General features: G+C 43.0%; 1 protein-coding gene and 1 pseudogene across 2 annotated transcripts; both read right to left on the minus strand.

Annotated features, from left to right (window-relative positions):
* Nucleotides 1–591: 591 nt before the first annotated feature.
* Nucleotides 592–2,938, minus strand: LOC308518902 (disintegrin and metalloproteinase domain-containing protein 17-like; annotated as a pseudogene). Its single transcript has one exon. The product of its transcript is annotated as a disintegrin and metalloproteinase domain-containing protein 17-like (transcript).
* Nucleotides 2,939–8,895: 5,957 nt separating this feature from the next.
* Nucleotides 8,896–11,037, minus strand: LOC308520220 (disintegrin and metalloproteinase domain-containing protein 25-like; the record flags this gene model as incomplete). The annotated part of the gene is made up of 1 exon (XM_081092747.1): nt 8,896–11,037. The coding sequence occupies one exon, from the start codon at nt 11,035–11,037 to the stop codon at nt 8,896–8,898; it is 2,142 nt and encodes a 713-aa protein (XP_080948873.1).
* Nucleotides 11,038–11,238: the final 201 nt, after the last annotated feature.

Raw genomic sequence — 11,238 nt, forward strand, 5'->3', positions numbered from 1 at the left:
TAACCTTAGAATTCTGAAGAAACAGTAACCCGAATCACTCCTGAGTTGGGGTGTGTATTCCCCCTGCTGTAGGCGTGGGGTAGTACCGAGAACCAGAACCCACACTGTGGAGATAGTACACAGTTCAGTTTTATCTTATCTTTACTTGAGGGCAGAAAAATAAATTATTCTGTGTTCCAGTTATCCTCGCGAGTAATGCTAACTGCCTCATCTTCATGACACTGTATGAAAAAGAAAATCGTTCACTCCCTGATCAGTGCTGTCATCGATATAAAGGTTACTTTACAAAAACATAAATACTTATGACCTAATCCAGCTGTATTTTCTGCTTCTGCACCACAGGGTGAAGGATATTTTAAACAAACACTAAAACCCGAAAGCCTCAAAATAAGCTAGATTCCCCTTACCTGTTCACACAGAAAGGCCCAACCACACAAGTACATATGCCAAGAAGTCCAGACACGTGACCAGCACCTGCTGAAGTCACTGCCTTGTTTCTCCTAGATCTTCACAAAATCTGCGACTGATTTTAGGTCAAATCTACAAAAACGCTTTGCACACAGGGCAGAGCGCAGGGCCTCCCTCCCTACACTAGCACTCGGTCTCTTTGCTGTCGACGCGGTTCTGCCGCTGCAGCTTGAAGGATCAGGCCTTCTCGCTCCTCGTGACCGGTGGCCTGTGTGGTCCTCAAACGACTTGGCGGCTGTGCTGCTGTTCGGGAAGGGGTCCTTCTCGAAGCCGTCCTCGTCCATGTGCGAGTCCGTGCTCGGGTCTTCCTGGATGGTGTCCATGCGCTGGTGGTCCAGTTTCGGGGCCACAGGCGCCATCGGCACCACAGGGGTGGACTGCAGGGGCTGCAGGCGGCCTGGGGTCTGCGGCCCCGGAAAGGGCTTGATGATGCGGACCGAGGCAGAGTCCATGCTGCTGAGCATTTCCACGTTACTGGGGTGAAACAGGGACAGGGACTCCTACTGCTTATCCAGCTTCTTATCCGAAAGTATTGATGCTCAGCTGATCGATGAAGTCCCAAAATCACTCCTGTACTCGTTTCTCGCGTTTGCCATTCATGTCACAGAACCCTACTGTACAGGGCTTCCCTTTCCTCAAAAACAAGTTCTTCTGCTCGGAGTCAACGTAGGGCACACACCGGCCCTGGGCGTCCCGGCAGCACACCTTGCACGAGTTGTCCGTCTCGTTACACGCGCAGGACTCCAGCTGCTGCTCCCTCTCGCAGAAGGGCACACACTTGCCGTCCTTGCACTTGCCCAGGTCCAAGCACACCGTGTCGTCCTCGGCGTTCCCCGGCGGAGGGCACTCACTGCTGTTACCTGTGCAGTAAGACACGCCTTTGCACGTAGCGTTAATGGCCTCTTGGCACTTCTTCTGGGCAGTCTCAAACTGGCAGTTTTTACAGCAAGGACTGTTCCGGTCACTGCACTGCACGCCCTCCTTCAACGTGCAGTTGCTGTGGCAGCAGGTGTCGTCGTTCAGGTACATGATGCCCAGGTCGCACTCCTCTCCTTCGTCCACGCCGGAGTTCCCGCACACTTTGTTGCTGCGCTCTTGGAAACACTCCTGGGCCTTGCTTTCGATGGTCTTGTAGATGGACTGTTTACTGCAGTTTGAAAACAGCGTATTGTTCTCATGATCTCCGCTCACAGCTATGGGATACATCATGAATTTTCCTCCCTGGTCCTCATTTGGGGCACATTCCGCTAGACCATCCGGATCAAGTTCTGCTCCAAAATTGTGCCCCAATTCATGAGTTGTAACCAGGTCAGCTTCCTTCGTAAGAATGGTTTTACCATAATTTATTGTGCTGGTCAAATAGATATTTGACCACTATTCAAATAGATATTTTTCTTTCCAATTGGACTATAATAAGCCTTTGGACAAACACCTCCGTGACTGTTTGCTCTGGAAGAACCAACATAAGCCAATCCAAGAGTTCCCATATCAAAATCCTGGTACGTGAAAAGATGTGCTAGGCAGACTTTAGATGCTTCTTCAGCTATATCAAAGCTAAATTGCTCCAGCAGCATCTTCACATCCCAGGCATCCTGTTCTTCATTTGGATAACTTCTCGCCATATTATAGTGCCTCTGACCAGGTTTTACATCCTCTGGAGTCTTGAAAATGCGAATCTGTTCTATCTGTATTCCATAACCTTTAAAGCCTGCGTTGTCCCAGGAAGTGTTCCGGTAGATGTCATCGACTCTGTCAATGAGCTCTATTAAGTAATTGGTGGTGGTGCTCTCTTCCCCTCTGCCCATGTGCTTGTAAAAGCGATGATCTGCCACCACCAGTAATTTACACGTGTTCTTCATGGGATCAGGGTCGGCTCTTCTCCTCACCCGATGAACAAGCTCCTTAGGTGCCTCTCCATCTACCAGCCCTTCTGGAAGCAAATCTTCATTTTCCGCCTTTATGTAACCACACACTTTTGGAGAGTGCAACCGTGAAACGTTCTTGATATCTTCAGATTTATAAACTAATATTCTTTTGTCTTTAGTATCATTAATTAGTCTCCAAAGTGGCTCTATATTATATTCTGCCCCATCTGTGTTGATCCTTATTGTAATATCATCATCTCCTATGTGGGCTAGAACCCTAGAGTCAGGCTCACCAACCACGTGTCCACGGAAGAAGTCTTGCCACTTGACGCTGTACTCGCTTTCATTTTTACCATCGACCACCACAACTTTGAAATTTTGGGAAAAGCGTTCAGTACTTGACGTCAGGTATAATTTAAAATGCCTTTTCAATGCTGAAAACGTCAGCAGTGTTTCTAAATGTGTTGATGCCTGTAGATCTCTCTTTCTTACTGAGTGCTGTTGGATACGAGTCCCGGCGGGGAGCCCGAGCCCGGTGGGTCCGGAGGTCGCGGCGCCAGCATGAAAGGCACCAGGCTGGTCAGGAGGAGCAGGCACCGCCTCATGTTCCCGGGCCGCGCTCCCACCTCTCGGGACAGCCTTGGCCGGACGGGGGTTCGGGACGTGGCTCACACTGGGGGCGAAGGGATCCGCCCGGCCCGGCCCCTCACACCAATTGTTCCTCCCGCGCCGCCGACAGGAAGACTCCTGTTTTCATCTTTTAGAAAACGTGAGATTGTAATAAGGCACCAGAAACACCAGAAAAGGTGTTATCAAATAGCCACCTGAGTTGAAGGGAAAGGGCTGTGCCCTCCTTGGTTCTCGTCATGTTTGTGAGAAAAAATTCAAATGAATGACTGTGGATGGTTACATTGTAATAAAGCAAATTTATTAAAGAAATAAAGGCCTGGCCGGTGTGGCTAAGCGGTCAGGGCACATGCCTGGGTGCAGGCTCAATCCCCAGTAGGGAGTGTGCAGGAGTCAGCTGATCAATGATGTCTCTCTCTCATTGATGTTTTTTATTTCTCCCTTCCTCTCTTTAAAAATCAATAAAAACCATTAAAATCATAAGAAATAAAGGAGGTAAATTCATTAAAGAAATAAAGCAAGCAAATTTATCAAAATAGATCTGGCTTATGAAGTACAGATGAATTTCCCAGCCAATCCAAGAAGCCCTGCCTGGTAGAGGTTTGCTGTTTATACTTTTCTGTCTACAGGTTTTAAAATTCCTTTGCCAGATATTCTGGTACAGGATATCTCTCAAGGTTTTCCTTTTATTTCTTCATTTTTAAATTAAATCTTTATTGTTGAAAGTATTACATATGTCCCCTATTGACCCTTTCTGGCCTGCCCCCTTCCTTTTATTTTTGTGGGACTTTCCCAGAATTTATGAGAAACATCTGGCAATTTTATCTTTAACAAGCACAGCTGCTGCTGGCTTCTCTGTTTAAACAGTGAGATGAAAACTCCCTCTTTTCTCCCTCTTCCCAAAGATGGCTGGCTTCTTTGTTTAGTGGGTGAGATAAACTCTCCCTTCTTTCCTTCTCCCTTTATGCCTCCTGCCTTAGCAGTTCCTGGGTGATTTAAGTTATATGTTCTTTGTTCAGGCAGAAGGGTTAGCCATTTATTCTCACGAGTCCTTGGTTGGGAAAGATAAGATCTTTCTGCAAACTGGCTGCAAGCAGCCCAAACTTTTTGGCCTTGTTTAATTTTCCTGTATCAATTTCCCTATTCCTCCTGCCCTGGAATTTTCCTAGCTTCTGATGGGTACTAAGGTGTTAAGGTGCACGTACTCTGTTACAAGATGAGTGGGAGTTCCAGAGTAATTGTGTGAGAAGTTAGGTGGGCCTTCTCCTTAGTGAGCAATTCTTTAATTGATGAAAATTAAAAAGAATTAATGTCATTTGAAATTTATCTAAGGGCATACAACAAATGAAGAAACATTTATCCAAACAAATGTTCTAAATCGTGCTAAAAGCTAAAAGAAATTGTGGCATTTGACTTATAACATATCCCTTCTTCCAGGTAGTCTGTGTTACTTTCTGTATTCTGGACAGCTATGGCTAATACGCGTAGGTTCATTCAACTCTAAGATCCCAGTGTAGTGCTGTGGTTTCACTCAAGTAAAGATAGACCTCATACTTACCTACTTCTCACCTAACTTCTGCTATGTAAATTATAGATTATGTAGGCAGGGACAAATTTATGCATCTCACTGTTACTCAAAGGGTGAAAGTTATGCCTTGGGCACAGTAGGCCTAGAATACTGAGTCTCCAATTTTGTTTGACCCAATTTAATGTTGAGCCACTGTTCTCTGCCAGAAGGGGCAGGTTAAGACAACCATGGTCTACTATCTTCTTCTTACGTCAGCTGGTGCTGTGGTGATGTCACTCTGACAGATACGTTTTCTACACCTACAGCTTCTATGTGGTGGCACAGATGTTCTGCCAGGAAACAGGTCATGGGAAGAGCTCTTCCTGAGGAGACTGACTTTATTTGGTACACAGAATAGAAAAGTTCATGAATAAGGGTATTGTTGAAAACATAGAGATTTTGGTGCTAAGCATTTAGGAGAAGGCTGTCAACTCCATGAACCTAACAGCAACAAGCAAAATGGAAGACCACCAGAAGTTAAACAAAGAGACCAGATGAAGAGACAGTCAACAAGATCCCTCCTGGATCCCTCTCATCACTGTGTATCCAAAAGGCTGTGCACGGGTGCTAAGGTGCATGTACTCAGTAGCAACCAGACTATCACATTCAGCAGACTTAAAACTTCCCCAGTCCCCAATAAAAATTCACTCACAAAGGTTAGAAACCCCACTGGCTCAAGGGGAATAAACATGTTTTCTGACCAATACTAGGTGTACAGAAAGCCACTTTGAATTTCAAGAAAGACATAACATTTAAAACAAACAAATAAATAAACACACAAATAAGGAGGAGATGGAAAATTTTGAGCTGAAAAGTAAAATAAAATATTTAGTAGAAGAGATTAGCATAGGATTTCAGCAGGTAGAAGGAAGAATTAGCATTTTGAAGATAGATTATTAAGGTTCTCAAAATCTGAAGAAACAACAAAATAAAATTGTCTATGCTGATGAGAATTAAGTGATGTACTTTGAAGAAATGGGTTGATATCTTTCCTACCTTGAAAAAAAATATTTTTTAATTGATTTTAGAGAGGAAGGAAGAGGGAGAGAGAGTTAGAAACATCAATGATGAGAGAGAATCACTGATTGGCTGCCTCCTGCACCCTCCCCTCCCCGCCCCCCCCCCTGCCCCGCCCCACTGGGGATCGAGCCCACAACCCAGGCATGTGCCCTTGACCGGAATCGAATCTGGGACCCTTCAGTCTGCAGGCTGACGCTGTATCCATCGAGCCAAACCAGCTAGGGCGAAACTTTTTTTAAATAAACAGCTTTTGCAGTCACTTCTCACTTTTCATTCTCTCTAGGTCTCCAATATTAGAGATATTAAAGCTTTTGATATTTTCCGTATATTTCTTTTTTTAATATAGTTTATTGATTTTTCACAGAGAGGAAGGGAGAGGGATAGAGAGTTAGAAACATCGATTAGAGAGAAATATCTATCAGCTGCCTCCTGCACACGCCCCACTGGGGATGTGTCCGCAACCAAAGTACATGCCCTTGACTGGAATCGAACCTGGGACACTTCAGTCCGTAAGCCGACTCTCTATCCACTGAGCCAAAGCAGTTAGGGCCCGTATATTTAAGTTTTTTAAAAAAATGTCTTTCTAACTTTATACACATAAAGTTATACACTGTGTAGGATTTTACATTGACCGGTCTTCCAGATGAGTAATCAAACCATCCACTGGATTGTTATTATATATTATAATTTTTAGTTCTAAAATATCCACTTGGTATCTTTTAAATAGATTTAAATTTACTAATAATATTCTACATTTTTCTTATATTTTGTATATATATTATATTAATCATAATTATTTTTTTGTGCAATATTGCTCCATATGCTGGATAATCTTGACACTAATCATAGTTGCTCTTTTCTTTCCTTCTTTTTTTCTTCTCGGTAATAAGTTTTAAATTTTGTCTCTTAGCATGTATAGTAATTTTATTGTATGCAAGTAATTGTGTATAAACAACTAAAAATGCTCCAGATGGCTTTTTTTTAGAGAGTCTTGTCTCTTACTTCTGTTAGAAAGATTGGCTGAGAAGTTGATTACCTAAATCTGTTCATGGCTAGTGCTAGGTCTGAGGTGAATGATTTTTAGAAATTTTGGATGAACGCTCCATCTTTTGTGTTGTTCATGCATGAGCCTGCTAGACTTTCAATTAATTATGAGTTTATGTGACTCTATTCTCTCACCTCTGAAAGATTATGGGGGATTCATCTCTCTCACTTAGAGGTCCACAATTCAGCTGTCTAGCCACTTGCCACATGCAACATAAAAATCAGATAAGTGTGTTATGGGGAACAGTACAGATGCTTGAGATAAGCCTCCTTTTACTATGTCTGTGTCCAAAATATATCATGATTTTAGGAAACTATGCTTTGATAAATTTTAGACTAGCTCACCAGCATCCCACAAAGCCCTGAAATTAAGCAAATGGGACTTGGAGAAAAGTTATTATAAATTAGAAACCCCTCAATGTCTAATTTGTGAATCTATCTAAACATGTGTAGAAACTAAGAACATTGGGGATTTCTCTTTCTTTCAGCAGAAGTCTTCTAGCTGAGAAAAGGCTAAGGCTCAGTTCATGACAGGGTCCAGCCCCAGCGGTCCAGGGGTTCCCAAAGGTGTGGACGGAGTCGGCGAAGAATGTTTTACAAGGAGACAGAGTTCAGAACTCTCTAGATCTCTTTAGTCTCCGTGGATCTTCCTGTGCCTGGCTGAGGCCACAGAGAAAGGCCCTGAGGCAAGCTGAGCCTTTATTTTTATAGTCAGAGGTAAACAAGGTAGTGGTTACCAAAGTTACACTGTTCTTGTGAGTTTCACGTGTTTTTGTTCTTGTTGTACTTCCCTCAGCCCATTAGCTTCCCAAGTAAGATCTAGGGCGCTTTATAAGGTCAAGCCTAATTATGCTAAGAGGACTGTGCCCTCTAAGCTGGGACTTGTTTGTGACTTTGCCAACAGTTCAGTCCAAGGCTTAACCCTATATCGGCTCCCCACAAGTTCACATCTAACCATACCAAGAGCTCAGAGAAAAAAATGGCTGACTAGATTCAACTCTTTTCAGAATGATTTCCTAGCCTGGAATTTGTGGTACTCTATTCCACATTTCTTCTTCGCATTTTGATGTCCTTAAATATGATTCTTAAAATTGGGATTTTCTTGTTCTTTTTTTCCCAGAGGAAAAAATACTTACATATATATTAATACTCAATACTTCTATGTCTTACATTGAATTGCAAGAATCTTCTTCACCCTATTTAATAGTAAAGTCCCTGTCTTTTCAGATTTTAAAGTAATTCTAAGAGTAAATCATACCTACAAGATGGGTTGTATAAGAAATTCAAAACCTTCTGATATCAGACTCTGTTCTGTGTTCTCAATTATCCTAAGATAATATTATATCCATTGAGTTCTATCATGGAAAGAAACAACACCACTTTGCTGATCTCAACTTATTAACCAGTAGATATGGATATTGCTCCCAAGACAGGAAATCAAAGGGATGAGGGGGTGGGTCCCATACCTTTGGAGTGAGTACCATGAATATAGAATTCTGACCTCTGAGGACCGACCTGGTGCTGGCACCTCAGGGATTTGATGGAGGATTCAAAGGCTGCCACTCTAAAACTGGACATTAAGATACTTGGTAGCTGTGCCAACATGTTTGAGGCTGACCGTATGTTGGTTGGCTCTGGGAGTTAGAAACAAACAACTGAACAAATATAATATATATAAATGTTATCTACATATAAGATGTGCATACACAAAGTCACTTTTGATGCCATGGTGTAAGCTCTTAGTGAAGAAATAGTGATGTGAACCAATAAAAAATTCCCCAAGATTCCCTTCTCCCTCTCATTTGTACTATTGGCAGAAAGTGATAGGAGAGGATTGCCAAAGAAGAAATGTGATATGTAGGTTCTCATGTCCTGTGTGAATGAAGAGTACAAAGGGGAAGGATGTCTGGAATTAAGATATTGATATGCCAAAGCTGGGACCATTCAGAAACCAATTAAAAACAAGTACAAATAATCCATGAGCTGTGCCTTTGCTCAAGAGACAAAAAGAGACCAGTTCCATGAAAAACTAACTACTAAAATTGTTTAAAATAATGGAAAGTTGAAATATGTTCAGAATTAGTAAATTTGGCTTATTTTTAATGGCTAATGTTTATGATCCTGAATGAGAAAATACCTTGGGAGATTTTTTGTCAATGGCCTGTGCCACCTACTGTCATAGTTTTACTGCAAGGAGACTGAAAATTAATACATGGGAAAGTTAATACATTTGGATTTTTTTTAATCATAACTTTTTGCTTTTCTTTCTCAAGTAAAGTTGGAACATTCTCCTTTTTTTTCCCCCTAGCTGTTGCGTAAGATGCAAGTAAAGAGGCAAAATAGCCAACATATTAATAATATCAAAAGAGGAACAACCCAAAATAGTAGCAGGTAACTCTTCCCTTGGTGCTTTTCATTCTCTTTCCTCCCAGGGGGTGGGCCACTATCTATACTACCTCCACTGCCTTTTTTCAGACAGAAGGGAGGGTCCCACTCTGAGTTGCAATGGCAGTGCTGCCTGTTGTTGCAGACTCCTTTCAATTTGCAGGTCTTAGGTGAACAACTAGTTACCAGAAGTGACCTATGGACACACTTCCTTTGGATGCAGACATGTTCTGCCCCACACTCTGTCCCATCTTTCACATCACCAATGTCAGGTATGGTCATCCCGAAGTGGTAGTCGGTACCCCAGCAGGTGGCGCCATTGAACTGAGTCCAATGCACAGTAGAATGATCCCTTACAAGGGGAATTTGTATCACGTTATCACACTGAATCCTCCCGCACAAGGTATCTGAGATGTCACATTTTACATATCTAGAGTACTTGAAACCACAGTTCCCGAAACGGTCACCTCGGGTGTTCATTTTTGTGTAGCAACTCTGATTTGCACTCTTGGCCTCTTTGCCAAAAATGTTCCTACACTGCTCTTCACGGTTATTGCATCTCTTTTCATAGCAGGAGCCACCATCCTTGCATGAGATCCCATTCTGCAAGTACACGTCCTCTGGACAATGGTATGATGTCCCATTGCACCACTCTGGGAGATCACAGTCATTTTTCTCTTGTCTACAAACTTCGCCTGTTGGCAGGATCTGGCAGTCTTTGCAACAGAGACCAAAAGCACAAGCAGCCCCAGCGCTGAGAGTGCAGTCTGACTCACAGCACGGATCTTCCATACACAAATGTAAAGCACCACAGTCACACTCTTCTCCTTCTTCAACCACATTGTTCCCACACCGTGCAACTGTGAAGATGTTCCTTGTATTTAATGACACATACATACAATTTCGCCTTGCAATAGTGTCCATGAAGCTAGCATAGCTGCAGTTGCTGAATCTAGTTGCATTTGCTTTTTCTGGAAACATTATACAGGCTTTATGTCCACATGCACAAGTTGGTCCATCGTGATCCATACCCAAATTATGCCCAATCTCATGTGACACTATATATGCAAAATCATACAAGCTATCACTCATAAAACTATCAACTGCACAATTAAATCGAAAGTCACACACTCTTCCAATATAAGATAAGCCAACAGTAATACCAAAGTCATGCTTTACAAAAAGATGTGCAACATCATGGGGAATGCGGTTATTCAAGCTAGTTATCTTCCATGTGGAAAATTCGTTCAGGAGACCACGTATGGTATTTATTGTAAAGAGATTTTTTTCAGTCCAGACCTCAATTCCCATTAAAACCACATCAATATCCAGTGAATGCAAAAAGTTATCTACTCCATTGACAACAAGGAATACTTCATACTGCACAGCTGTGGTGTTACTTCGGTGATGAAGATAGCGATTGTGGTCCACCACCACTGCCAGTTCAAGAAGCCGCCTGTGAGTCCACCAGCCTTCATACCCACTCTGCATCAAAGTGAAATTAGCACTCTCCTGAAACTTCAGTTGTTGTGCTATTTCTTCATCTGTTACTCCACATCTCATGGGTAGGAATTGTGTCTCCTCACTGTCCACTTTATATATGAAATGTTCTGAGGTGGTAGAAAGTCTCCTGGGCTCTATTTCATAAACAAGGTCATTTGTTTGTAGTATTCCTTGCAAACCCCCCAAACAGGTACTGAGGGTAACCAGGGATTCTGGGTCTCCCTCCACGTAACCATGATAGTAGCAGTCATTCTGGATAAAAGGCAGGTCCTCAAGGAGAGCGCCCTGGTCTGTGTAGGTAAACACTCGGAAGTGTCTGGATAGAAAATGCTTTTTGACCTTCATGTGCACAATGTGTCTCTGCCCCTCAAAATGCAGGCTGTACGTGAGCCAGCCCGGAGGCATCGTGCTGCTGGCATGCCTCATGGGAATCACCACTTCTGGGGGACCATTACGTTGAGAGTTCCCAGTCTGGGACCATCCAGAAAGAAACAGAAACACCCCCTGCCAGAGCAGAAGAATTACCTTCACATGCACCAGGGCTTCACCCACAGCCATTATGGAGCCACTTTATGCAGCCACTGGTGAGAGGAAAGAAGGGCAGGGCATGAAGCATCACTGCTGTGTCTCCTCCATCTGCGCTGGCTCTATGCAGTGCTGATCTTTATTTTGACTTCTGGAAGAGGCACTTCATCAGAGAAGCAACACTAAAAAAAAGTAAAAATGAAGAGCAGAGACAGAGATGGGGGTTATAAGGTT

Source organism: Myotis nattereri (assembly GCF_964212035.1).
Source record: "Myotis nattereri genome assembly, chromosome: 5".
In the NCBI taxonomy this organism is placed as follows: Eukaryota; Metazoa; Chordata; class Mammalia; order Chiroptera; family Vespertilionidae; genus Myotis; species Myotis nattereri.